The sequence below is a fragment of the Bubalus kerabau genome, chromosome 17 (genome assembly GCF_029407905.1).
Source record: "Bubalus kerabau isolate K-KA32 ecotype Philippines breed swamp buffalo chromosome 17, PCC_UOA_SB_1v2, whole genome shotgun sequence".
NCBI classification, from domain to species: Eukaryota; Metazoa; Chordata; class Mammalia; order Artiodactyla; family Bovidae; genus Bubalus; species Bubalus kerabau.
Window position 1 is genome coordinate 59216406 of NC_073640.1, and position 27983 is coordinate 59244388.

At 49.7% G+C, this 27983-nt stretch overlaps 2 protein-coding genes across 4 annotated transcripts; one reads left to right on the top strand and one right to left on the bottom strand.

The window, feature by feature from the left end:
- Positions 1 to 1971: 1971 nt before the first annotated feature.
- TEAD2 (TEA domain transcription factor 2) lies at positions 1972 to 27976 on the bottom strand. 3 transcript variants are annotated; one of them, XM_055552565.1, is made up of 14 exons: positions 27945 to 27976; positions 26074 to 26311; positions 25623 to 25687; positions 25084 to 25146; positions 23968 to 23979; positions 23631 to 23738; positions 23473 to 23531; positions 21001 to 21065; positions 19803 to 19951; positions 17082 to 17255; positions 15843 to 16004; positions 15006 to 15158; positions 14428 to 14494; positions 1972 to 2178 (listed from the first exon to the last, which is right to left on the bottom strand). In XM_055552565.1, exons 2-14 carry the CDS (start codon positions 26303 to 26305, stop codon positions 2168 to 2170), a joined length of 1320 nt encoding a protein of 439 aa, XP_055408540.1. In that variant the 5' UTR covers positions 26306 to 26311; positions 27945 to 27976; the 3' UTR covers positions 1972 to 2167. The 3 variants fall into 3 exon arrangements, with proteins under 3 accessions (XP_055408540.1, XP_055408538.1, XP_055408539.1); XM_055552563.1 differs by lacking the exon at positions 1972 to 2178 and having other exon boundaries at positions 13472 to 14494; XM_055552564.1 differs by lacking the exons at positions 1972 to 2178; positions 23968 to 23979 and having other exon boundaries at positions 13472 to 14494.
- On the top strand, positions 8583 to 13534 carry CD37 (CD37 molecule). The gene is made up of 8 exons (XM_055552566.1): positions 8583 to 8761; positions 8864 to 8936; positions 9987 to 10111; positions 10239 to 10313; positions 10824 to 10928; positions 11639 to 11875; positions 12220 to 12303; positions 13314 to 13534. Exons 1-8 carry the CDS (start codon positions 8693 to 8695, stop codon positions 13389 to 13391), a joined length of 846 nt encoding a protein of 281 aa, XP_055408541.1. The 5' UTR covers positions 8583 to 8692; the 3' UTR covers positions 13392 to 13534.
- Positions 27977 to 27983: the final 7 nt, after the last annotated feature.

Consider the following 27983-nt stretch of genomic DNA (forward strand, 5'->3'; position numbering starts at 1 on the left):
TGGTCTTAGGACTGCTTTGATATTCTTAAAAATGAAGGACCTCAATTATTTTTGTGGGTTATATTTATATAGATTGTGTTTATGTGAGCTATATCTATCAATATTAAAATGAGAAATTTCTGAAATATGTATTGGCATCATAACACAAAAATCCATTGCGTTAACATAAATAACATTTTTAATACATAATTTCCACACCAAAAATAACAATCCCAAAGAAGGGCAGTGCCAAAGAATGCTCAAACTACCGCATCTACTCACATGCTAGTAAAGTAATGCTCAAAATTCTCCAAGCCAGGCTTCAGCAATACATGAACCGTGAACTTCCTGATGTTCAAGCTGGTTTTAGAAAAGGCAGAGGAACCAGAGATCAAATTGCCAACATCCGCTGGATCGTGGAAAACGCAAGAGAGTTCCAGAAAAACATCTATTTCTGCTTTATTGACTATGCCAAAGCCTTTGACTGTGTGGATCACAATAAACTGTGTAAAATTCTGAAAGAGGTGGGAATACCAGACCACCTGACCTGCCTCTTGAGAAATCTGTATGCAGCTCAGGAAGCAACAGTTAGAACTGGACATGGAACAACAGACTGGTTCCAAATAGGAAAAGGAGTACGTCAAGGCTGTATGTTGTCACCCTGCTTATTTAACTTATATGCAGAGTACATCATGAGAAACGCTGGACTGGAAGCACAAGCTGGAATCAAGATTGCCGGGAGAAATATCAATAACCTCAGATATGCAGATGACACCACCCTTATGGCAGAAAGTGAAGAGGAACTCAAAAGCCTCTTGATGAAAGTGAAAGTGGAGAGTGAAAAAGTTGGCTTAAAGCTCAACATTCAGAAAACGAAGATCATGGCATCCAGTCCCATCACTTCCTGGGAAATAGATGGAGAAACAGTGGAAACAGTGTCAGACTTTATTTTTGGAGGCTCCAAAATCACTGCAGATGGTGACTGCAGCCATGAAATTAAAAGACGCTTACTCTTTGGAAGGAAAGTTATGACCAACCTAGATAGCATATTGAAAAGCAGAGACATTACTTTGCCAACAAAGTTTCGTCTAGTCAAGGCTATGGTTTTTCCAGGGGTCATGTATGGATGTGAGAGTTGGACTGTGAAGAAGGCTGAGCGCCGAAGAATTGATGCTCTTGAAGTGTGGTGTTGGAGAAGACTCTTGAGAGTCCCTTGGACTGCAAGGAGATCCAACCAGTCCATTCTGAAGGAGATGAGCCCTGGGATTTCTTTGGAGGGAATGATGCTGAGGCTGAAACTCCAGTACTTTGGCCACCTCATGCAAAGAGCTGACTCATTGGAAAGGACTCTGATGCTGGGAGGGATTGGGGGCAGGAGGAGAAGGGGACGACAGAGGATGAGATGGCTGGATGGCATCACTGACTCGATGGACGTGACTCTGGGGGTTGGTGATGGACAGGGAGGCCTGGTGTGCTGTGATTCATGGGGTTGCGAAGAGTCGGACACAACTGAGCAACTGAACTGAACTGAGAAGAGTATTTTACATTTTTGCAAATCTCTTTTAACACCTGGCTTAATAGACGACAGTTGCATTATCATATGTGCTTGGGGTGTTAGGGGTGGTGCGGCTTGTCAAAATAGCTCACATGCTGTAGCTTCCAAAAAACATCGCTGTATATTCAAGAGAAAGTGAGAGTGAAATGGCAAATAACATCTTAATAGTATTAGGAAAATAATTTTCACTTCATGAACCCCTGAAAGTGTCTCAGGAACCACCAGCAGTCCTTAGGCCACATTCTGAGAACCACAGGCTTAGATCATTATGACTGAACAAAAAGATATAAAGAAAAATGCTAGGTGCTATAAAAATACATCACAATCTGAGGGAAATTATCCAATCCTTCAACTCAGAGACCTAATTTGGAGAAAGCATGACTGAGTCTAAGCTCATACTACTCATCACACAACAGGCCAATAAATCCAGAGACAAATTGTTGGGGCAGGAATGGAAACTTTATTTGGAAAGCCAACATACTAAGAAGATGGTGGACTAGTGTCCATAAGAACCATCTTACCCAAGTTAAAATTGAGGCTTCTTTTATATTAAGAGAGGAGGTAGGGTGTAGCTGGTTGTTGCAAACTTCTTGGTGCAGGAATCTGTTCTTGAAGCTGTCCATGTGGGTCTGGTCACAGTGTTCCTATAAGCGCCCAACAAGACAAGTTATTTTCTGTTCTGCAGCTCTTTATCTTCATATGAACGGAAGAGTGTTATACGTCTAAAGGTCAGAGCCTTGAGAATGGACTATCACGTGTATTTCAGGCTATAGGCAACATTCTTTTACAAAGGTGCAAAGCCAGCATGACTAAGCACAGGGAATCGAGCAAAAGGTTAGACCTAAAGGAATAGATCCAATATGCAGTTAGGGTTGTTCTTCTCTGTTACAAGAGGAGTTCTCTGAGGAAGTAACACTGGAACTGAGACATAAAGGATGATTTACTAAGTGTAAAATGGAATATGAACATCTCAGTCCCTGAGGCTATGCAAAGGCCCTGGAGCAGAAAAATTTGTGAATTCTAGACACCAGGAAAAATGTCAGTCAGTAATTGTTTTAAATTGTATGTATTTTTGGTTGTGCTGGGTCTTTGTTGCTGCATGGGCTTTTCTCTAGCTGCAGAGAGTAGGGGCTACCCTGTAGTTATGGTTCAGGGCCTTCTCATTGCAATGGCTTCTCTTGTTGTGGAACACAGGCTCTAGGTGCATGGGCTCAGTAGTTTCAGCTCCTAGGCTCTAGAGCACAGGCTCAGTGGTTGTGGCACACAGGCTTAGCTGCTCCGTGGCATATGGGATCTTCCTGGATCAGGGCGCTAACCCTTGTCCCCTGCATTGGCAGGTGGATTCTTTACCACTGAGCCACCAGGGAAGTCTCAGTAAATATTTAATGAATGATGTACCCTACTCTGCCCTAGACCCTCAGGATGCTGTTGTGAAAAAGATTTTACATTTTAGTTGGAAAAGCAAGAAACATAAACAAATAAGAATTTCTGAGCATGGGAGTGCTGTTAAGAAAGAAAGACAGAGTGTTATCAGGGGACAAGACAGAGAACTGTAGATAGTAGTCAAGTAAGACCTCTCTGAGGAAGTGACATTGGCAGAGACTTGAAGGAGATGAGGAAAGCAACCAGGAACAACATGAGGAAGAGCATTCCAAGCAGAGGGAACAGCAATGACAAAGGTCTGGAGGCAGAAGTATACTTGATAGGTTCTTGAAACAGTAAGGAAGCCAATATAACTGGATCCCAGTGATTGAAGGGAAGGTGGGTATTAGGTGAGATAAGAGAAGTAATAAGGGTCAGAGTATTTTATGGAGGCCCTTGGAGGTCATGGTAGGAAGTTGGGTTTTTTTCCCTGAGTGAGATAAGAAGCTATTAGAGGGTTCTGAGTCAAGAAGTGACTCATGTTTTAACAGGAGGATTCCTATGGCTTCTAGGCAGACAATAGGATGTGTGTGGGCTAAGGGTAGTTTCCAGGCATTCCTTGACTTATATCTGCATAACTCCAATCTCTGCCTCTGTCTTTTTCTCCTCTAGGAATGCCTTTGCTTTGAGTGTCTCTTTTAAGAACATTTGTCGTTAGATTTAGGGCCCACTCAGATTATCCAGAATAATCTCATTTTGAAATCCTTAACTACATCTTCAAAGACCCTTTTTCCAAATAGGGTTAAAAAAACAAGTAGGGTCACATTCACAGGTTCCAGTGGTTTGGACAAGGACATTGAGTCGGTGATGCCATCCAGCCATCTCATCCTCTGTCGTCCCCTTCTCCTCCTGCCCTCAATCCCTCCCAGCATCAGAGTCCTTTCCAATGAGTCAACTCTTCGCATGAGGTGGCCAAAGTACTGGAGTTTCAGCTTTAGCATCATTCCCTCCAAAGAAATCCCAGGGCTGATCTCCTTCAGAATGGCTATGAATTTGAGGGACCACATTCAACCCACTACAGTAGGTCTGGGATGAGGACTGAGAATATTAACAAATGCCCAGCTGAGGCTAATGTGTGGGGACCGCAACCAGTGATATAGAGAAGTCAAGTAAGATGGGGACCAAGAATTGACCACATGGATATCATTGGTGACTTTGACCAAAGTGGTTTTGGTGAACAAGTCAGAATGAAAGTCATATTGAGAGACTTGGAAGAGAGGAAGTAGCAGTGAGTATAGCCAAATTTTTAATGGATTTTGTTATCAAGAAGAGGAAGAAATGGGACAGAGGTGTAGAAGGATGTGTGGTCAATGAATGAGTTTTTAGATGGAAGAAATAATAGCATGATTGCATGCTAATAGGAAAGTGTTGGTAGGGAGGGAAATTTTGATGATTCACAGGGAAGAGTCAACCATGTGATAACACACTAACAGAATGAAGGATAAAAAAAGCATACGATCATTTCATTAGATGAAGAAAAAGCTCTTGAGAAAACTCAACATCCTTTCATGATAAAAATTTCCAACAAATTAGGTATAGACGGAATGTACCTCAACATAATGAAGACTATATGACAAACCCTCAGCTAACAGCATACTCAATGGTGAAAGGTTAAAAACCTTTTCTCTAAGATCAGGAACAATACAAAAATGCCTGCTCTCACCATTTCTATTCAACATAGTACTGGAAGTCTTAGCCACAACAATTAAGCAAGACAAAGAAATAAACCTTGTCCAAATCAAAAAGGAGGAAAATTATCTGTTTGCAGACAACATGATCTATTGTAGAAAACCCTAAAAACCTACAAAAAAAACCCTGTTAAAACTAACAAATGAATTCAATAAAGTTACAGGATAAAAATCAACACAAAAAAGTCAATTGCATTTCTATACGCTAACAACAAACTATCTTTAAAAAAATTATGAAAGCAATTCCATTTGTAACTGTGTCAGAAACAATAAAACACTGAGAGACCTGTAAATTGAAATCTATAAGACACTGAGGAAAGAAACTGAATAAGACACAAATAAATGCAAAGATATCCCATGTTCTTGGACTGAAAGAACCAATATTGTGAAAATCCCCATAGTGCCCAAAATAATCTACAGATTCAGTGTAATCCCTATCAAAATTCTCATTGCATTTTTCACAGAAATAGGAAAAAAACTATCTTAAAATTTGTATGTAACTACAAAATACCCTGAATAGCCAAAGCAATCTCAAGAAAGAACATGATGGGAGACATCGTACTTCCTGATTTCAAACTTTGTAATATATACAAAGTCATAGTGATCAAAGCAATATGGTAGTGGCATAAAAACTAGCACATAAACCAGTGAAACATAATAGAGAGCCCATAAATTTACTCATGCATATACAGTCAACTAATTTTTATAAGGGTGCCAAGAACACATGATAGGAAAAGAACAGTCTCTTCAATAAATGGGAAAACTGCATACCCAGATGCAAAAGAATGAAACTGAACCAGTATCATACGCCACTCACAAAAGTCGAGAAGGATTAGACTTAAATGTAAAACCTGAAACTATAAAACTAGAAGAAAGCATAGGAAAACAGTTCCTTGAGTTTCACTAAATTGGTCTTGGTAGTAATTTATTGGATAAGACACCAAAAGCACAGGAAACAAAAGCTAAAATAAACAAGTGAGATTACATCAAACCAAAGATCTTTTGCATACCAGAGGAAACAATCAAGGGCTTCCCTGGTGGCTCAGTGGTAAAGAATCCACTTGACAATACAGGAGACACGGGTTCCATCCCTGGGAAGGTCCCACATGCAAAGTAACTAAGTCCATACACCACAAGTATTGAGCCTGTGCGCTAGAGCCCGGGAGTTGCAATTACTGAAGCCCAAGCGCCCCACAGCCCAAGCTCTACAACAAGAAAACACACTGCAATGAGAAGTCTGCATACCGCAACTAGAGAAAAGCTGGTGCGGTATCAAAGACCCAGCCCAGCCAAAAATAAAGAAATACAATTTTTTAAAAAAAGGAAATGATATATTGAAAAGACACTCTTTTCAATGGAGAATGGGATAAAATATTTGCAAACCATATATCTGATAAAGGGCTAACATTCAAATTACATAAATAATTCCTATAACTCAACAGCAAACAAAGCCAATAACTCAATTTGAAAAAATGGGGGAAGGATTTGAATAGACAATTTTTTTCTGAGGAAAACATCCAAGTGGCCAATAGAGGCATGAAAAGGTGCTCAACATCACTAATCGTGTGTGTGTGTGCATGTGTGTATGCTCAGTTGCTCAGTCGCATGCAACTCTTTGCAACCCCATGGACTATAGTCCACCAGACTCCTCTGTCCATGGGTTTTCCCAGGCAAAAATACTGGAGAGGGTTTCCATTTCCTTCTCCAGGGGTTCTTCCTGACCCAGAGATTGAACCCACATCTGTTACGTCTTGCATTGGCAGGCAGATTCTTTACCACTAGTGCCACCTAGGAAGCCCCACTATTCATGAGGGAAATGTAAATCAAAACTATCAAAACCATGAGATACCACCTCGTAAGAGTTAGGATAGCTGTTATCAAAAAGAGAAGAGATATCAAGTGTTCGCAAGGATATGGATAAAAAGGAATCATTGTGCACTTTTGTGTGAATGTAAATTGGTGAAGCCACTATGGCAAACAGTATGGAGATTCCTCAAAAAGTTAAAAATAGAAGCACCATATGCTCCAGCAATCCCACTCTGGGTACATATTTAAAGGAAATGAAATCAGTTTCTTGAAGGGATGTCTTTTCACTCATGTTCATTGCAGCATTATTCACAATAGCCAAGATATGGAAGCAATCTAAATGTCCTTCAACAGATGAACGGATCAAGAAAATGTGATATATATATATATTTCTAATATATGTATTACAATGGAATATTATTCAGCCATAAAAAAGAAGATAGTCCTGCCACTTGGAACAATATGGATGAACCTGAGGCGGACATTATGCTAGATGAAATTAGCCACAGATAGAAAGGTAAATACTGGTATCATTTATAAGTAGAATCTTTAAAAAAAAATTTTAAGTCCAATTTCATAGAAACAGATTATAGAATGGTAGGATGGGTTGGGGAGTAAGGAAAATGGGGAGACATAGTTCTAAGGGTATAAATGTTCAGTTATAAGAGGAGTAAGTTCTGATCTGAGGGTCTAAATGTACAGTATGGTAACATAGTTAATACACTATTGTGTGCTGGAAAGTTGCTGAGAGTACATTTAAGTGTTACACACACACACACACACACACACAAACACTGTTTACTATGTGAGATGAAGAACATGTTAATTATCTTGAACATGGTAATCATTCCACTATATATATGTATATATATAATACACATATATAAAATCGTCCTGTATACTTTAAATATACATAATCATACTTGTCTATTATTCCTCAATAAAATTGGGGCTAAAAAAAAGAAAGCCTAGAGTTAAAAATCAGAATATTACTAATAGGAATTGATTTTTAATGACATTAATAAGAAAATAAATTACATTTAGAGCCTTAAAAAAAAAAAGTGGATGAGATTGCTCAGAAAAGAGAGGGGGAACTGGCTCTCTAAGGAGGTCTGGTTTTCCTGGGTACATGTCGAGATGGTAGGAACATCCATAATGTTAAATAAACATCTATGGGGATTTGGGACTTGACAAGTGAGAAGCCTGCAGGATGTCAGGGGAGATTTCAGAGGCTGCTGGCTGTGGAGCTCAGGCCTAAAGATGATCAGGTATTGCAAACCTGGATCTAACAGCCAAGGTCCTGGGCTCAGTCTTGACTCCTGTGGGGCCTCCCCTTCTTAGGGCCTCGTTGCCGAAGCAGGAAGTACTGCCCTAGGCTCAGCTTCCGCTCTGGGTGTTTTGGTACTGCCAAATCACCCCTTTGCACTGGGGATCTTCCCACTTGGGGCCTGCAGCACTTTCACTTCCCCCAGGTGCCCAGCCCCTGCCCCAGCACATGGGAGCACCTTGGTCTACCTTGTTGCTAAGAACTGGACACAGATTCCAAGAGCGGGAAATGATAGGAAGGTGGGGGTGGGTAGATAAACAGAAGAAGAAGGACAGCCATGCAGATAAGGGGCCAGAAACCAGAGAGGAAGAGGATGCAGACCTGGTGGGGAAGGGGACAGAGAACTAGAGGTAAAGAGAGTGATAAAGATCCACAGAGAAAAGAACAGAGACCCAGAGATTGCAAAGGCCAGGAAGTGGTGGGGGGGTGGGGGGTGGGGCAGAGGTGAATGCAGAGATGGCAGATCTTTGCAGGCAGTGAGGTCAGAGTGTCTGTGAGGTCGGCTGCTGTCCAGGGCCAGCCTGGGGTCCTGGTGCCCAGAGTAGGTGGGCTGCAAGTACATCAGGATGCCCTATGGGTCACCCAGCCTGAGCCATGGAGATCTGGGAGGAACTGCCTGGCATGTCTTTGGTGCCCATCAATTCCAAGACCCCTCAGGTACTGGGGTGTGCATCCCAGTGGGTCAGGCAAGGGGAGATGGGGATGAAGACCCAGAAGAAAGTCACCCTGCATGTAGAGAGGCGGGGGGTGGGGCTCCAGCCCCAGCACTTCCTCTTTCTCTGAGTTCTTCCTTTCTCTTCTGTCTCAGTCTCTCCCCCTCTCTCTCTCTCTCAAGGTCTCTCTGCCTGTTCTCCCTACTGCCACCACCCCTTCTGTCCTGTCCCTCCCACCGGTGTCTCACCCCTCTAGGAGAAGATGTCAGCCCACGATGGCTGCCTCAGCCTCGTCAAGTACCTCCTCTTCGTCTTCAACCTCTTCTTCTTCGTAAGTTGCCTCTTGGCTCCGGAGCCCAGGCCCCAGCCCCTGCCGTAGCCACCCCATTTCATTTCCCTGTGTCGCCCACCAGCCATACTCTCCTCTCCCCAGGTCCTAGGCAGTCTTATCTTCTGCTTCGGCATCTGGATACTCATCGACAAAACCAGCTTCGTGTCCTTCGTGGGTAAGGGGGCTGAGGCAGTCCGGGGCTGGGTGGGGACGTTGTGGGTGGGGGTGGGGGGGTTGGAGCAGTCTTCCTGGAGCAGATATGAACAGAGCTCCCCTCCTAGGGGACTCCTGGGGTCTCCCTCATCCCAGGGAGGCCCACAGTGCCCAGCTTTCTTGTTTGATCTTAGGCTCTGCTCCACTCCTTGCTACGGCCACAACTTCTGAGCCTCAGATTCTTCCTCTGCCAAATGAGTTGTGCATACAAATAACAATAATAGTGGCCATTTCTCAGGGACTTAGGTGCCAGACAGCTCAGTGTCACACTTTAGGTGACATGTAGGTGTCAGATCTTGGGCAGAGATGCTCACCAGATTCTCCCATAAGTCTTCCCTCTCTTGAGGTTCAGAGAGGGGAAGTCACTGGATGTCACACAGCAAGTAAGTAGAAAAGCAGATTAACACTAATAATCATTGTAGGAAAATAACACTGGGTAGTAGTCAAAATCCCAATAACTCATATTTAATAAATGTTTACAAGATTTATTAAATATGAGGAGGACTAGAGGACTAGTGTAGAGGAGCAGACTGAACACATGTCTCCCATGTGTTCCTCAAAACAACTCTAGGAAATAGATATCATTATTCCCTAGGTCTCAGGGAGGTTTAGGTGGCTGATCCAATGTTGCAGAACTAGTGATTAGGCTGAAACTACCGAGGGTGAGGAGGGGCTTAAGGAGGAAAGCGGGACTGAGAACAAGAGGGAAAGACAGAGACCAGGAAGAAAGAGGGACAGACATCCAGAAAGAAGGGAACAGAGACCTAAAGACAGAGAGGGCCAGAGACCAGCGAGAGAGGTGGGAAGAATTCCAGGAGACAGAGATTCAGTGTAGGACAGGGACAGAGACTCAGAGAAAAGGATGCCAGGAGCCCAGGAAGAGCACCGCCCCGCCCCGCCCTGCCCCCACCCCAGGTTACTGTTTCCCTCTTGGGAGGTGTGTGGGTGGGGAATGGGGCTGTCTGGAGCTGTGCACATGGAGCCCAATGTCACTGCCTCCCATTTCTCCCAGGCTTGTCCTTCATGCCCTTGCAGATCTGGTCCAAGGTCCTGGCCGTCTCAGGAATCCTCACCATGGGCCTTGCCCTCCTGGGCTGTGTGGGGGCCCTGAAGGAGTTCCGCTGCCTCCTGGGCCTGGTGAGTTCCCCTCCACCCTTCCACCTCTAGGATCGTTTACATCTTGTCCTTAAATAGAGCCCTGGCAGCCCCTTCATCCTGGGGAGTTCAGCCTGACCTGCCAGCTCTGTCTTCCTCCCTGCTCCAGTATTTTGGGACACTGCTGCTCCTGTTTGCCACACAGATCACCCTAGGAATCCTCATCTCCACTCAGAGAGTCCAGGTGAGCTCACCTTCTCCTCTCCTCACCCGAGCTAGTGGGTGGGGAGGGACAGAGTGGAAAGAGACAGAAGCAAAGGCAGACAGGGGCTAAGACAAAGATAAATAACAGAGAGAGATAGAGAAGACAGACAGAGACTGGTAGAGAGACACAGAGAAGGATCTAGAGACAGAGAAGGTCAGAGAAAGACTCACCAACACAAAGGAAGACAGATCCAAAGGGAAACAGAAGCGAGGAAAGAAAACACTTGGAGAAACAGCTCCAAGAAAGAGACAGAAACTTAATGAGATCGTGGGAGACAGTGGAGACACGGAAAGACAAACGGTGGAAACAGGCAGAGGGCGGTTTGGAGGGACAGAGACATAGCTAGCCATTCAGTGAAACACCGAGGCTGCCACGAAGATGCTCAGAAGCCACCAGAGGCTGGGACGGCTACGGAGTGGCTGGGGTGGGTTGGAGCAGAGGGCAGTGGGGAAGCAGGTGGGGGATTCAGCCTCACTCTCGGCCTGTCAGCTGAAGAAGAAAGTGAAGGACGTTGTGCAGAAGACCATCCAAAACTACCGCGCTCACCTGGAGGAGACGGCGGCGGAGGAGAGCTGGGACTACGTGCAGTTTCAGGTGCGTGAGGCCCCGCCCACCAGGATCCTTCCCTCTAGCTCTGGGATTCTGACTTGGCTCCGCCCTCTGCCTGGAGGAGACTTGGCCCCGACGGGATCCGAGCCCCCAGCTCTAGGACCCTAACGTAACCCTACCCACCTAAGCCACCTCCAGCCCGTGGCGACTTGGCCCAGTCCCCCAGCTCCCAACCCCTGCAGTGACTCCTCCCCCTGGTTCGACAGACTCCGCCCTCAGTCCCAAGGCCCTAGCCTGACCCCACTCCCTGCCCAGTAGTGACTCTGGTTCCCAAGGGACCAGGCCCAAGTGAGATTCCTTTTCCTGGTCACTCACATGGCCCCGCCCTCCCATCCATTATCCCCCTACTTACAGCTGGTTTGTACTGCCTACCCAATCCTCCAAAGCACGATTCTGCAGCTCTTTCCCCAGCCCCAAGACCCCCGCCCCCGTGACTCCTCTCTCCCAACCTCATGTACCCCTACTGTCCCTTGGCCCTGCTGTGATCCTACCCCAGCCCAGTTTTGTTAGCCCTCTACTCCTCAATATGACCCAGTACCCAGTCACACCCATCACCTAGTCCTCTGATCCCCCAAAGCATCTTGCATCTCTCTAGTCCTTGTTCCTGACTTTTTTTTTTTTTTTTTTGGTAGTTGCTTTACAATGTTGTGTTAACTTCTGCTGTGCCCTGTTCCTCTGACTTTTGTTCTTCTCAGCTGCGCTGCTGTGGCTGGGAATCTCCTCAGGACTGGTTCCCCATCCCCAGCATGAGAAGCAACGAGTCCGAAGGGGACCGCGTGCCCTGCTCCTGCTATAACTCATCGGCGACCAACGACTCCACAATCTTCGATAAGATCTCCTTCCCCCAGTTTAGCCGGCTCGGATCACTGGCGCGGCCCCGACACAATGTAGAAGTTTGCTCGGTCCCCGCGAACAGCTACATCTACCAACAGGTGGGGAAGATGTGGAGCGCAGGACCAGAGGGATCTGACAGGGTGGGGCTACGGGAAAGGGCTGTTTTACAACAGGGGCAGAACCCCTACAAGGGGCGAGATCTTTTGGAAGGGCGGGGCCTAAAGAAAAGGCCCAGGCGAAAGGGCAGGATCTGGAACGCTGATACCTGGGGATGGGGTCTTCAGCTTGGACGGACTGAAGCCCAGAGACTAGAGACCCCTGATAACTAGGGAATGGGGTGGTACCTGAAAGAGGAGTTAAGGCTGGACTGAGGACAGTGGACCCCGGGCTTGAGGGCAAATCCCAAAAGTAACCTACCTATAACCTGTCCCTGTATCCTCAGGGCTGCGAACGGAATCTCTCCAACTGGTTGACCAACAACCTCATCTCCATAGTGGGCATTTGTCTCGGCGTGGGTCTACTCGAGGTGATCTGGTCCCGCCCCCACTCGCGATTGGCCTGATGGCCCTGCCCCAAATTGCGCGTCCGACCAGTCTCTGGGAAAGTCGCATGCACTGATAGAAGTACAGCCAATCCAGGCCTTCCTGGGACTCCACCTGGCCTAGCCTCTGTGAGCCCTGATTGGTTGCACGGGAGCAGGCGTTCCCGCCCTTCCTCACGAGGCTCCCATTGGCCCTCCTTGATATCTGGGGATATACCTTGCTATTGGCCGCAATATCCCCCTTTCCCCGCAGGTGAGTGTAGCGGGGCTGAGCCTGCTATTACCGCGCAGCCTGTTGCACCGCGAACCCCAGCCGCAGGTGCCGGGTGCCTACAGTTCGAGCTCCGGGCGCAGCGGCGTGCTGAGCAGCAGTGGGCGTAGCGGCAGTCTGTGGGGTGGCTGGGGCATGGCTGACGCCTGCCCCAACTGGGGGGACAAGGCCCCGCTGGGCAAGCTGCCTAAGGTGCTGGGGCCCTGGTTGCTTTGGGATCAAGACGAGGAACAACTTGAGACCAGGAGTGCAGGCGCAGAGATGGAGGCCGAGATGGAATTAGAGGCAGAGACGGAGGAGGAGATAGATGAGTCTCCAGAATAAAGGACCCTGGGCTTTCTCTGGATCACACTCCTTCTCAGACTCTAGACCCTATGCTAGACGGAGCTGGGCTCCCCCTACCCCACCCTATTCGCCCTTCCTGCTTCAAACTCTATTCCCACCCCTCCCCGGCCTGCCCATAATTTTGGTGTCCCACCCAATTACCCCTAGCCCTTTTACACTAATGCCGCCACATTCTCCAAACTGCCGTCCCTGAGTCTTTCACCACCAGGCCCATGTCCTACCTACTCCCTTCTCCACACCTCCCAAGGCGAAGCCCCGCCCAACTCACGGGTCCTCGTTTTCTGCCCCTGGCCCGACCCCCTAGATTTTTTTCCCTAGGGACCCCCCGATTCTCCTGGCACCCTCTCGACCTCTCTGACCGCGTCTCCTTTCTCTGTAGCTCAGCTTCATGACGCTCTCCATATTCCTGTGCAGAAACCTGGACCACGTCTACGATCGGCTCGCTCGGTACCGCTAGGCCCCGCCCTTCCCGAAGCCCCACCCCGACCCCCTCAAGTGTCCAGGGCATTTGAGTTCCCTGTCGCCTGTAAATATTTGTTTAATCCCCAGTTGGCCCCAGCCACTGAGCCCTCATTCCCCTCGGGGACCCAGGTGTCTGCCTTTCCCGCTGCTGTCACCTTGCCCCCCGTGGGACCTGGGGTTTCCGGCCACCAGCTTCCTGCCCTGAAAGACACCTCATTTCCTTGCCTCAGCTGTCAGCCTACCACCTCCCACTAGATTTATTTTTAGCCCAAGCCCCAAATAAATCCCCTGCGTTTTGGTAAAATAGCTTTATCCTCTGTCAAAACACAAACCAACACATTTGAGGGGGGGTGGGGAGAGGAGAAGGAGGCAACACAGTCTAGCCCCACGGCACATTTAGAAGAGGGCATGAGATTAGAAAGCCTCACCCCACTGCTTGCCCAGCTGAGAAAAGTCACAACCCTAACACCCACTTATAAATATCTCGTTATATTAAAAAAAAATAATAATATATTTCCAGGGCCCACCTGACTCTGCCCCTGCACAGAAAGGGTTAACCTTCAATATTTGATATCAGGGTTCCCGGGATGGAGGTGGTAAGAACAGGGAGATTGAGAAGAGGGAGATGTGGAAAAACAGGGAGGGACGAGCCCATGTGTCACTGGGGCCCTCCAAGACATCCAGAAGAAAGAAAAGGGAGGGCACCTGTCCGAGACAGAAACCAGTGCTATCCCAGGGGTTGTCTCACTCCTGTCCTCAGTGCCTAATGCTCTGGGGTGATCTGTCCTTTCAGACACCCCTGTGAGGTTCCAAGATCAGGATCCGTCTTCCCCTCTCAGTCCTAGCCCATTCCACTCACCACCCAGCTTTTACAGTCCTAACAGGGAGCAGTCCCCTCCCCACGTAAGAAGCATGGGGAAAGCTGGAGGTCCTGCCTGGGAGGAGAGGGTATTCTGGAGGGTGAGCCACTTTTGGGGTCCCCCTTCAGTCCCTGACCAGGCGATAAATGTGGTGCTGGGCCCCCCGCTCACTGGTGGAGACTTCAAAGACGTAGGCGGTGCAGAGCAACAGTTCCTGGGTGTCTCTGTTTGTCACCACCTGTCAAGGAGGCCAGGAGAAAGGGGTTTATGCTTGGAACAGAGAGCAGGGAACACTGTGGACCCCCCAACCAAGATGTCATGGGATAAGGGGTCCCCACCATGTCATGTTCCCCCAGGTCGACGGGATGCCCCACATGCCAGGCTCTAGGTCTGAGGGTCTGCAGGGAGGGGCCTCACATCAGATGGTGTATCATGTTACAGGGTCATCACACTCCCCAGAGTTAAAGGATATCCTACCATACATAACATGTTCCATGGGCTAAGGTTAGGTTCCCTGTGAAGGGGGGTCCCCTAAGCTGAAGATCCACTGTGGGGCGTCCTTCAGGTCAGTTTTCCTTTTATGAGAATGCTGTGGAACCCCCACCATATCAGTTTCCTGGGTAAAGGGGTCCCCTAAGCGACGGGTCAAGCGTGAGGTGCCCCCGTGTCAGTTTCACAGGCTGAGGGTCAGTCGTGGGCACTCCCCTCCACATCAGGGGCCCTGCTCAGGCAGGGAACTAGTGCATCACCTGCAGGATGGTGAAGTTCTCCAGGACGCTGTTCATCATATAACGCTCGGGCAGCTGCCGCAATTTGTGCAGAAAATTCACCAGGTACTCGCACATGGGTGAGCGCAGCAGGCGGTACACGAACCTTCCGTCCTCCAGCTGGGCACGCTCCGTCTGAACCAGGGGTTGGGAAAGTAGGGAGGACAGTGACTCAGAGACACAGGGGTTCACCCCCAGAGTCCGAACCCACTGTGTGCGACTTCTCAGATGCCACACCCACTCCCCATTGCCATCTGCTCTCCATCACCCCATCCGCAGTGACCAGAGATGAAAGCCTGAACCCTCAGGTACCCAGTTCAGGATTACTGAGCTTGCAACGAAGGACCCCTCCAGCCTCTCAGAGCTGTCCTCTGAACCCTCAAAGACCTCTGAACTCATGTGATCTCCAGGTCCTCAGATACCCTCAAACCCTCCAGAGATCCCTCCATGAGCTCCCCAAAGCCTGTATGACCTCTGTACTTGAGACCCCTCAAGACCTCAGCAACCTCTAAGTGTGACCCCTAACTGCCTTGCCCTGAGGATTCTTCCATATCCACAAGAACCTTTTGAATCTTAGTGACAGTAAATCTCTGTACCACACAGTAACCTTAAACCCTCAAAGTGACCCCTATAGATAACTTTGGAACTCCAGATTAGCTCTAAGTCCATGTGTGAAAGAAGCTAGGGTACGCCCGCCCCACCATGCAGACCCTCAAAGGCCTGGAGCTGTTGTAACTCCTGGTCCATTTAGTCTGCGCCCTCCCAAGTAGCAGGTGGCTGGGTGCTTACCCACCCAGAGCGCCACCCCTCCAGCCTCACCTCCACCTTCTCCACCACCTGCTTGCCGAAGGAGCAGACCTTGGAGGAACAGGTGAGGGTCATGTGTTCCAGGCTCTCATACTGGCTGCTCACTCCATAGAAGCCACCGCTGCTGCCGCCTGCCCCCACCTCCTCACCACTCGGGCCCCAGTTCAAGTCCGCCTGGGGGATGGGGAGGTACAAGTAAGTTGGAAGGGATGGCCCTTATAAACAGTGGGAACTCTTCTCAAGTGGGACCTCTGCCCCACAGCCTGGTGGCGCCTATTGCTTTGCAATCACCCATCTGTCTTCCTTAACAAAATCCCCACCTCTCCAGTTTCTGGAAAAAAAAACCCACCCTTCCTTCCAGCAGTTGGGTCCCCCAATGTCCCTGACCCTCTCTCCCCGGTAACTTCCCCATCAAAGAGGCCCTGGAATTCAAGTTTTTCTCCTGAAACCTCCAGCTCAGGAGGTCAGCCCCTGCCAAGAGCCTAGTTACTAAGGAGGCAGCTATTCTCTAGCAACCAGAGGCTCTCCCTCAAGGCCCTTCATGACCCTGGTTGCTAAGACAAGCGCCTACTCCCTAGCAGCAGGGCCTGGTGAGGTCTGGGGAAGCCCGACGCCTCTCTGGAAAACTCTCCCAGGCCCTTTCATCCAAGTCTCAGAGGTCACATCCCGTCATAATCCCAGTGGCCAAGTGGACAAACAGCCCAGGGATCGAACCCTCACCCCCCTGCAGTGGAAGCGCAGAGTCTCAACCACCGGACCGCCAGGGAAGTCCCAAGGCCAGACATTCTTAGGAACAGGGCCTGGTGGAACCCAGCAAAGCCTCATCCTCTCTTTAGAAAACAAACACTCCAGGATTCATTTGCTAAGGGGATGGGGCCATTCATCAGCAATGAGGCTTGGTGTGGTCAGATGGGACATAGGGAAATCTGAAATGCCACAAGCCAATCCCCAGGGCCATATCAGTCGCACGACTGGGTGTGGCAAAGTCTAGTGGAGTCTGCGGAGGATGGAGGTCCCCACACCTGCACTGGTCCCATCCATCCCACCTGCACTGGTCCCATCCATCCCACCTTGTGGGCAAAACTCCTTCCTGTTCCTTGCTGCTAAGGGAGCTGACACTGGGAGCCATGAGAACTGGTAAGGCTCAGACTGACCTGGGCAGGTCCCGAGACTGTCTCCCTTAGAGCCAGTGGCCTGAGCTGGGAGGCCACGTAATTTATGAGCCCTTTTGTTTTTGGTGGTGGAACTCACCCAGAATTTGACCAGGAAGAAGGCATGGGGGGGCCCACGATCATACAGCTCCCGCAGACCACCCTTTTTCTCAGGGAATTTGTCGTAGATCTGCCGGACGTCCACACTCTCGAGGGGGGGCGCTCCAGGGCTGGGACAGTGCTGGCTGATGTGTACAAACAGGTGCCTCTGGTACTGAGGAGGGACGGCCAGGGGTAAGGAGTGGGAGATGGGCTGGACCCCCAGTCCTCACTGCCCAAGCCCATCCCTCACTCCATCACCATCTGCCACAGCTCCTGCTAACTGTTCCACTGGGCCCAGCTCTCAGGCACTGTCCCCACTCCCTGCTGCCCTTTTACTCCCACAGTCCCTCAGGCCCCAAGCCCTGTCTTCAGTGCCCAGTTCTCTGCCCTGTCGCCTGATCTCCATCCCCACAGCCCTTTCCTCTCCCACCCTCACCCCAGCCTTCTCCTTGACCTCCCAGCCTCCTATCTCTCCTCTCCAGTTCATCACTCACATGGCTCCAGAGCTGACCAACCCTGCTCATAATCCTCCCATGGCTCCCCAGTGCCTCCCAGGACAAAGCCCACAGCCCCTCAACCTGACTCTATATTTAAAAAGTTTTCATGGATGGATGGATGGGAATCCACACAGTCCACATCAGGACTTCCTATCTGTTCCTATTTTTTTCTTTTTTTGGTTACACCAGGTCTTAGTTGCCATATGTGGGATTCTCAATCTTTGCTGTGGCATGTGGGATTTTTAGTTGTGGCATGTCGGGTCTAGTTCCCTGACCAGGGATCGAACTCGGGGCCCCCTGCTTTGGGAGCGTGGACTCTGAACTAGTGGACCACCAGAGTAGTCCCTCTGCTTCTATTCTTATCACTTCTGTTCATACCCTGAAAATATTCCCCTTCTTCTTTTCCAGAACTAATCCCCCCTCTGATCCTCCCAGGCTCAAGTCCATCCAAATCTGCCTTTTCCTGGAAGCCTCCCTGGATCACAATCAGATGGCATCTCTCTACCCTCCCTTTCCCATGGTTCCCCATAACCCTCTAGACAAAGCCTGGGTCCCTCACTCAGCTTGGCAATGCCAGCTTCTCCAGAACCAGCTCCCACCATATTCAATTATTTGTTTTCCTGAAAACTTCATGCTGTTTCTATCTCTGTGTCTGAAGCATCCAGTTCTGCACATGGCAAAATCCTATGTAACCCTCAAAACTCAACTCAAATGTTGTCATCTCAGGGATGTCTTCACTAACTCCCCAGATATGATTCTTCTGTACACTCAGAAACACATGAGCTTCCCCGATCCCAGCACATACATGACATCTATCAAAACTGCAGGCACTATTCTGGGTCCCAGAGCTACAAGGCAAAGTCTCTGACCTCAGGGAGCTACTGGCAGAAACAGGAAAATTTTTACATCTTTCCATAGATGATAGAACCTTCAGAGAGTGATGTATGCTATGAAAAACTAAAGCACAGGGATGAGGGGAAGAATGATGGTAGCTGGCATTTCCATAAAGTGGCTTGGGAAAGCCCATCTGAGAAGATAATCAAGCAAAGCAATGAATGGGTGGAAGGAGAGAATGGAGATATCTGGGAAAAGCACATCCAGGTGCAAAGGCTCTGAACCAGAAGCGGGTCTGGCATGTTTCCAAACGGGCGTGGAGGTCAGTATGGCCAGACCAGAGTAAACAAAGTTGAGAGGACAGGAAGTAAGGTCAGAACAGGAACAAGGGCCAGACCACCCAGAGCCTTGTCGGCAACTGAAGGATGCTAGCTTTTGCTCCAAGTGAGATGGGAGGGTTTTAACCTGATCTGACGGGTTTTACCAGGACCACGATATACAGAAACTGGTGTTTAGATCTCTGTGGAAGATACTGCTGTGTTCACAAACTCCATTTCCTTTTCCCACCACTAAACTACACTTCCCAGGCTCCTTTGCAGTTAGATGTGACCATGTGAGTAAGTTCTGGCCAATGGGATGTGAGCAGACCTGATACTCTCCACATCCGACCCAGACTCATAAAACTTGCATAGTTCTTGACTCTCTGCCTTCCACCATCTGCCAGCCAGATGCAGAGCATCCAGCAGCATCTTCTAGAGTCCTAGAAAATGGCAGAGCCACAAAATGGAAGAAGCCTGGATTTCCCAAATCATTCTGTGGAAGGCTCCTAACGACCAGCCATATTGAAATGTTAATGAGTGAGAAACTTCTATGATGATCAACCCCTGCAGGTTGGGAGTTATTACTTCTAACAGTCAGTCCACTTGGGCTGTTATTGGCACCTGTCTTCATCCTAAGCCAGGAAAGCTCGCACCTAGAAAGATTTTCTTCCCCAGGTTCCCAGTATCCACCACAAAGCCTAGTGCACAGTTGGCATTCAAAAATGTTTACTTAATGAATGAGTGATGTCCTGAGGGATTTCTCTGCTTTCCCAACCCATGACCCCATGACCTTCTAGTTCCTTTATTCTAGTAGTTCTCAAAGTGTGGTCCCTGGACCAGCAGCACCAACATCACCTGGTAGCTTGTTAGAAATGCAAATTCTCAGATCCTACACCAGATCAACTGAATCAGAAATTTTAGGAGTGGACCTAGCAAACTATATTTTAACAAGCTCTCCATGTTATTCTGATGCATGGTAAAATTGGAGAACCACTGCTTTATGCTTGCCCTTGCTAGAACCGTCTTCATTCCAAAACCCTCCCGTGACTATGCCAAAATTGTACTCACAGAGTCAGTTGCATCCGGTGGTTCCACAAAGGCCGAGAACTCCACCAGCTGCAACCGAGCAGTGCCCAGAGCCCGAGCCTGCCAGGCTGGGGGTGATGGGGCAGGTGGGGGCAAAGCGGGAGGTGAGAGGGCTTGGGGGGGCTCGTACCCTAGAGAGAGAGAGAGAAGAACAAACAGTAAAAATTGCTAATGTTGATTGACTCTGTCAAGCACTGTTCTCTCTTGCCTGCCTCCTCTTAGAAGCTGAAAAAGCTAAATACTCACTTTCCCAGCCTCCCTTGCAGCTAGAGGTGGCCATGTGACACAGTCCTAACCAATGAGACGTTATGGAAAATCTGCTGGGGGGCTTCTGGGAAGGAGTTTCTTCCTGAATGAAAAAGATAGAACTTTGGAAGGAGAGAGCATTTGGCTCTGGCCAAGTCCTGCTTGGGATGTGATGCCTGGAGTCACAACAGCCATCTTGGGATAAGACAGAGGCCACTAGAGAGATGCCAGTCCTGGTATTGCTGAGCTGCTAAACCAGCACAGGAGCAGTCCACCTCCAGACTTTTTGTTACATGGAATCATAAAGCCTTTACTATTTAAGGCACTATTAATTTGGATATTCTGTAACTGGAGCCAAAAGCATTCCCACTTGATGAATCTGTGAAACCTGAGAGTTCTTTCACCTATGTGAGTTCTTAGGACCACCCAGCATGGACTTCTGGAAATCATCTTTGCTACCAGGTGGACAGAGCCTGCCAGAGAATGAAGCCGCCTTAGAGGAAAAGCAGCACCAAGCAACTCCTGTTGCTACCATTTGAGCTCCTGTATCCAGCCATGCCTGAAGCCCTAACTCCTGAAATCGCAGTTACCTGAACCAATAGAATCTCTCCTTTTTGTTTTTTACTTTTTTGGGTCATCTAGCTTGATTTGGATTTTTATCACTTGCAGCTGAAAGAATCTTGATTAATATATCAATGTCCCTGATATCCCTCAGGTTAGCAAGTGATCAAACATAAACCCAGTAGATCTGGCTACAGAAGCAAGGATCTCAACCACTACAAATTCTGGGACATCTTTCCACACTCCCACAGGCCCTGCCTCAGAGCTAGATCTCAATAAAACAGTATCCCCTAATTCATGGAAGGTAGAAAGAAAGGCAGCTGGAGCTGAGAAGAGAGGGGAAAACAAGGCAGGGCGGAGAAAAGGCTCTTACCTGGGAGGTCAGTAGATGGAGGAGTCAGTGACAAGGAGAACGGTGTCTGCGAGAAGGGCTTCACACTGAAGGAGAAAGGAAGCTGGGGGTCAGCAAGAAGGAAAGATGCTAATCATACCAGCTAACAATTACTGAGGGGCCATGGCAAGCCAGACCCTGTGCAAGCACATTATGGGCACCATTTCCTTGAAGACTCACAGCCTATCAAGGTAGGTGTGATGATTGCTCTTCTCATTTTGTATAGGAGGAAAGAGACAAACAGGGGTCAACTGACCTGCCCAAAGTCACACAGCTGGTATGGCGGAACCTGGGTTCAAACCCAGATCAGCCCCAACCACAAAGCCTGTGATCTTAAGGGGCCCCCAACTTTTCTGGCACCAGGGGCCGGTTTCATGGAAGACAGTTCTTCTCCAGACCAGAGGTGGGAGGGAGGGGAACAGTTTCTGGATGATTCAAGTACATTACATTTATTGTGTGCTTTATTTCTATTATTATTACATCAGCTCCACCTCAGATCATTAGGCATTAGATCCTGGAACCTGGGGACCCCTGGTCTCGAGGATATTCTGGTACTTCTCACAAAATGGCAGAAAGAGAACACAAATGGGGTCTCAAGAGGTGGGAAGAAACCAAAACGTAGGAAACTTGGAGAAAGGAGGCTGAAGGGTCAGGAAGGTGGGGAGAAAAAGTCCAGCGGGACATCAGGCCAAAGTTCAGGGTAAGGGAGCAGTACAATAGAATCTAAAACAGTGCTGTCCATCTCACAATAGCCAAACATGGAAGCAACCTGTGTGTCCATCAACAGATGAACGGGTAAAGAAAATGCGGTAAATATATACAGTGGAATACTACTCAGTCATAAAAAAGAATGAAATAATGCCATTTGCAGCCACATGGATAGACCTCGAGATGATCAGACTAAGTGAAGTAAGTCAGACAGAGAAAGACAAATACTATATCATATCACTTACATGTGGAATCTAAAATATGACTCAAAGGAACTTATCTACAAAACAGAAGCAGTCACAGACCCAGGGAACAGATTAGCAGATACAAACTATTATATACAGGATGGATAAACAACAAGGTCCTACTACATAGCACAGGGAACTATTTTCAATATCCTCTGATAGACCATAATGGCAAAGAATGTGCAAAAGAATGTATATATATGTGTAGCTGATAACTTTGCTATGTACCCAAAACTAACATTGTAAATCAACTATACTTCAATTAAAAAAAAAATTTTTAATAGACATTCTGAAAAACATAATACTCAGAGAAGAAAACTAGCATATGGATCACACTTCAATTTTGTGTTTACATAGGTGATGATTTAATTAACATTCATTGTCCCGCATTTGACTATCAACTCCATAAAGATGGGATCCCAGTACCCAGGGCAATGCGTACTGAACCACCTCTCCTTCCAGCTCAACCTCCTCCCCTGCAAACCTGTGGTTCCTTTGGCCCCCAGAGACTTGTTCAGACAGTTATCTGTGCCCACATACAGCAGCAGCTCCCAATGAACTTTCTTCTCTCCCAGCCTGGATCCCACAGCCTGTCTTTCTCTGGTAACACTCGCCATGCTCCTGCCTCACCATCCTGAGGCCACACTGCTCCACCAATGCCCACCTAGCCTGGATCCACTGCCACCTCTCTGGGCTGAAGAATCCATGAACCTCTGTGGCCCATTTCTAGTCTTCTAGACCGAAGGACAGGGAAGTCTGGCGTGCTGCAGTCCATAGGGTTGCAAAGTGTTGGACATGACTAAGCAACTGAACAACAAACAACAGGACTAGAAGCATATCCTGTCACCCTCAGGGCTCTCAGAGATGAAAAGGGGCCCATTTCCTTCCTTCTGACCCTGAGAGAAGATAAGGATCCCTGCTCTACCCTCAGGCCCAAGAACCACCTTTATGGGATGACAATGAGCCTTCCCATGAGCCTCTGGGGCCCCACTCATTCCTCTGGACCTACAGAGGTTCCCAACACTTTGGATCTACAACTGCCTTTCCCATGAGCCTCTGGGACTCAGACAATCTCTCTGGGAGGCCATTACCCCCATGGACATCCTACAGGACTCTCACATTCATCAAATCCCACTCTGAGTTCATTTCCACCCCAAACCCACTCCTCCCCAAGGCTGCACATCTCTGGATGGTCCCACCTACCCCAGTCACCAGCCAGACCCCAAGTACTGCCCTTGCCTCCTCCCTCCTTACCCCAGCAGACCCCAGCCTCATTTCTCCTCCTCCTGTCTCTCTGTCCCCACTCAGACCAGCTCCTCTTCTCCAGACCACTGCCCCAACCTCCTCCCTGGGATCCAAATCCAGACAGCCTGACTCCAGAGGCTACCTTCACAAGGGAGTTAGGAGCTGGAAGGTGGAGCAAGAAGGTCTGGGTAGGGAGGAGGGAGGGGGTTGTAGGGGGATGGGGAGCAGGTGCTGAGCTGGAATAGAAAGAACTTACTCAGGAACATTCCACGGGGGCCCAGAACTCCCCGACCAAAACTGGAAAAGCTCCGGGGTCTGAAGAAGAGACAAAGAAGCGTGGCGTCAATCAATTTCCTGTTGCAACTGCAACCCCATCCCTCCAGCCCTGAACCCCACAATTCCCGCCCAGGCCACCTGAGGACCGGCGGGACCCAGTTTGGCCTGCAGGGAAGGTGCTGAGATGAGCTGGGCAGAGGACATGGTGGCCATTGTCTGAAAAGCCTTGTCCTTGGAAACCTGGTCCTGGAGGAGAAGTTGGAGGTCCATGTTAATGGGGAGTCCCAGCGGATACAGGAAGGGTGGGACAAGGACAAGGCAGGGCAAACCTGGGGAGATGCAGAGTTGGGGAGTCAAGACAAAGCGTTGGGGCGGGTTCAGGTCCCTCTCACTACAGCCCCCTGCCCCTCCTGGCCTCCTCAGGAATGTTTGTCTGGGTAAGGGAGCGAGTGGGAGGATGGGCAGGGGGACTTACCACATTCAGGGCCTGCCCATGGAGGGGGGAGGGTGCCAAAGAAGGAAAGAAAACATAACTTAGGAAATGAGGCCTGGACTCCTCCCATCCAGCCCCTCAACACACACCTTCCTGCCCTCCCAGCCCCTACAGCCCAGCCACCCTGAGCTGAGCAAAGGGAGGAAGGGGGAGCAAGGGATGAGTATGGAACAAGAAATAGAGAAGGCCAAACCTAGAGGGGGAAAGGGGCTCCCCCATCCAGAATATAAGACAACAATGAGGGTTCCTAGGTTTCAGAAATAGCCGGAAGTGAAGGCTTCTGAATATGCAGACCACAGGAAATGAGACTATTAGACCCGGAGGGAAGAGACGCTGAAGGTTTCCCAGCCCAGACAGGGCAGAGGAGGAACAGCAAGCCCCAGAAAAGACCAAAGACTGGAAGTGAAGGTTTTCAGACTTAGTAAAGGGAAGGGGACCTTCTGGATACAAAAGACCAGGAATCGGTGGTCCCCAAGTCCTAGGGAAGAGCAAGAAAAGACCTCAACTCGGAAGAGAAGAAAAATGAGGATCTCAGGCCAAGAGGGAACAGGAAATCCAGAGGATGCAAAAAAAAAAAAAAATTAAAGGGATATGAACATCTCCAAAAGGAAATGAAGATTTCTGGGCACAGAAAGTGCAGGCGGGCCACATGGGAAGATGAACCAGGAGACGAAGAGGAGATCTTCACAGCACAAGAGGGAAAAGAGCAATGACACCAGGGAGAGAAGAGGGAGGGGAGGGGAAGGAAGACAGGAGCAGTCAGAGGAGAAGCCCAACACCCCATCCTTCTGGCCTGTCCTAAGCTAAATCTCAGTCCCACTCTATGACATTTTTCTACCCAGGGTCTCTGTTCACCCCCTGGCTGGGCCACAAACCCCCCACCTTGGGTCTCTGCTCTCCTGCCCTGTATGCCTCTCTGGGTGACTCTGTCCCCCTCTCCAGGTCTCTGCCCCCACACCCTGGGTCTCCGCTCTTTCTCTGGATCTCTACTGCCCTCTCTCTCTCTGGGTCTCTGTCCCCCTTCTCTGGTGCCTGTCCTCCTCTCTCACAGTGCCTGCTTCCCTCTCAAGGTGTCTGTCACAGTTCCTTGACCTCTACCTTGAGCTTGGACTGGATTTCCCTCGATTTCCTTCGGGCCAAAACCTGGATGTGACTAGAGACCTGAAGGGAGAGACAAAGAAGCAGATTCAGGCCACAGCCACTCTCGCCTTGCATCCCCTACCCCTTCCCTCCCTCCCCCCATCCAGGTGCCCCCACGAAGCTGGTGAACACGAAAGATGACAAATACACAGAATGGCCACGTCATCTCGGCACTTCGGAACAGATGTGTCCATAAAGACCTTTCTCTTCTCACAAACACTACTAATCATCCCCAGATTCAGTAAATCCAGGTCTTATTTCCCTTTCACACCTTGTTCTCTTTGGCCCTCTGTTCGGTCTTACCCTCTGGTTCCCATGCAACCGCTAAGAGAACTATATACCAAAACAGGCACAGTTAGCGCACACTAACCAAGGTGCCAAGAGGAGAGACAAAAGCACATGAACAAGCCCCTCCTCTAACCTGAATCTGCCAGTGGGATGAGAGCCTAAGAAGACAAGCCCACCCCAGACAGAAGCCCACCAGACAGTCCTGAAACCTGTTTGCGAGTTCGGGTCTTTCCCGTCCTCAGCTTGATGTAGCGGGCAATCAGTTCATTCCGACCTGAAAAGTCAAAGATGGAAGAGAGTTAGACCTTCAGCAGAACTTCCCAACAGAGAAGACACCAGGGAAGGAGAGAGACGCAACATATCCTCAGCAAGCCGCGGGCTACACAGGAGAGGAGTTATGACTGCAGGCTTTGGAGCCAGGCAGCCTGGGTTCAGATCCCAGTTCTGACACACACTGGCTCTGTGTGGCCTCAGGCAAATCACTTAGCCTTGCTGGGCTTTGGGTTCCTCATCTGTGCAAACGGTGATGCTAACTCCTACCTGAGTTATCGTGAGCACACGATGTGCTTTTATGTGAACAGTGATTAGAGCTTCCGCCAATGTTCCTTAATATTTTTACTAACCGGTGGGGGCTAAGGCAAAAACGAGGGCTGGACTCACCATACATCTTGCCTTCATCAGACAGGATGATTTTCCGCCGGCCACAGGGCGGGTAGATGGCCAGGGCCTCCTGGAAGCTCTGCTCGATGTCTGGACTCCAGACACCTTCTGCATCTGGGCCCCCGTCGCCCCCCGCCCCCTCACTGCCGCCGGTGCCCTCCTCGCTTCCTTCCTCACTTCCTGTCCAGCCGCTGCCATCGTCCAGAGGGGCCCCAGCGCGGGGTTCCCCCATCTGGGCCTGGAGGAACACAGAGTTCAGCAAGGTTCCCCGGATCCACCCAAAGAGACCTCAGAACAGAGGTCCAGATCACTGGGTCTGAGGGGAGAGGCTGGGGGCACCTGGACTCCCGGATCTGAGGGAGGAGGGGGCTGGAGGCTGAACTGCTGGATCTGAGGGAAGCAGGAGAGTGGGAGCCTGGATTCCTGGGTCCTGGAGAAAAAGGGGCTGGATTTCTGGGGAAGTTTAGGGTGAGAGGGTTCTCCTCTGTGTTCTCAGTGGAGCCTGGATTGTGATGAAGTCTTGAAGACCCCAGAACAATGCCTAGGGTCCAGGAGGGCTGAAACTTTGGCTGTGGATTACTGGTTTAAAGAAGATAGGCGTCAGAGCCTAGCTGCAGGGAAGGGGGACGTGGGTGAGATCTTCTCAGTCCCATGCCAAGAACAGGTGCCAGGGTGTGAGCAGCAGCTGCTAGAAAAGGAGGGGCACAGGCCCCAGGAAGGCTGAGGGCAGATCCAGACACAGAGACTCAGAGAGGACAGAGATCCAGAGAGAGGAAACACAGACCTAATGTCGGGGGACAGAGACCCAGAGGGAGGGGGACCAGAGATCCAGAGACAGGGGGACAGAGACCTAGAGAGAGAAGGACAGAGACTCAGGGCAGAAACTCAAGCCAAGACCAGGAAAGACCCACAGAACCACAGACTGGGGGGCAGGGGCGCCCTGCCATCAGGAGAGCCAGAACAAAGGGCCCAGGCGTCCCCTCCCCCAGTTTCCCACAACCCCTATCAGGGGAGGGACTGGCCAGCGAGGGCGCCTCCCCTCTGGCCCCCAGCCCCGCCCCTTCCCTCCCCTCCCCCCGTCCCTGCACCGTGGGCTCCGATCCAACTCAAGTTCCCAGTGACTTTCCGGAGGCCGGGAACAGGGGGAAACTTTTTCCAATACAGTTAGATCCCGCCTCCCTGGCTGCTCCACGTCTTCCACGGCTTTCCCAGGACCCCAGAGTCAGGACTCCCATCCCCCTCCTCCCTCGGACCCCGGAGCCCCGGTCCAGACAGACAAAGACCCCAGGCCGAGCCCAGTGGCGCCGCGGCGTTCAGGACCCCCGTAGGCCAAAATCCCAGCCCAGCTCTCCCCCATGTGGCCAGACAAAGGGACGGAGGAGCCGAGTCAGAAAGGTTCCCCTTAATTTCCCGCCCCAGGTCCCAAACCTCCAGAGAGACAAGATGAAGATCCAGAAAGTCCCGGAGCCCGCTTTCGGCCACCCAGGAGGCCTCCTTTCTCCACGAGGAGGACCAGGCGTCCATAAATGACACGCACAAATCAATTCGGTCAGAAACAAGCATGGGGCCCTTTCTCACTTGAAACCGACACCTCCACAGACACTCACACCCCTCAGCGTCCCCAGCCCTTACTCCCAGGCGCACACTCCCAAACTCAGACACATCAACAGACACCCCAACTCTGGCGAAAGTTGCAACTCCACACTTAGATTCGGTCAAGAGCGCAAATTCCGGCCCCCCGGCATAAAGAGGGCGGCAAGCAATTCAGAGACCGTCCCACGAACACCTCAACTCATAAGGTGTAACTTCCCACTCGAACTCACACACCCCAAAGCACGATCCCCGACTCCCGCCGGCGCCTTCCTACCTACCTCCCGGCCTGGGGCTGGGGAGCCGCGGGCGGGCGGGGC

Coding starts and splice junctions, on each gene's coding strand:
- CD37 (XM_055552566.1), top strand. CDS start 8,693: ATGTCAGCCCACGATGGCTGCCTCAGCCTCGTCAAGTACCTCCTCTTC. Junction 10,314..10,823: donor TCTCCACTCAGAGAGTCCAG/GTGAGCTCACCT, acceptor TCGGCCTGTCAG/CTGAAGAAGAAAGTGAAGGA. Junction 10,929..11,638: donor GGGACTACGTGCAGTTTCAG/GTGCGTGAGGCC, acceptor TGTTCTTCTCAG/CTGCGCTGCTGTGGCTGGGA.
- TEAD2 (XM_055552563.1), bottom strand. CDS start 26,305: ATGGGGGAACCCCGCGCTGGGGCCCCTCTGGACGATGGCAGCGGCTGG. Junction 25,688..26,073: donor TGATGAAGGCAAGATGTATG/GTGAGTCCAGCC, acceptor TTGACTTTTCAG/GTCGGAATGAACTGATTGCC. Junction 17,256..19,802: donor CACCGGATGCAACTGACTCT/GTGAGTACAATT, acceptor GTCCCTCCTCAG/TACCAGAGGCACCTGTTTGT.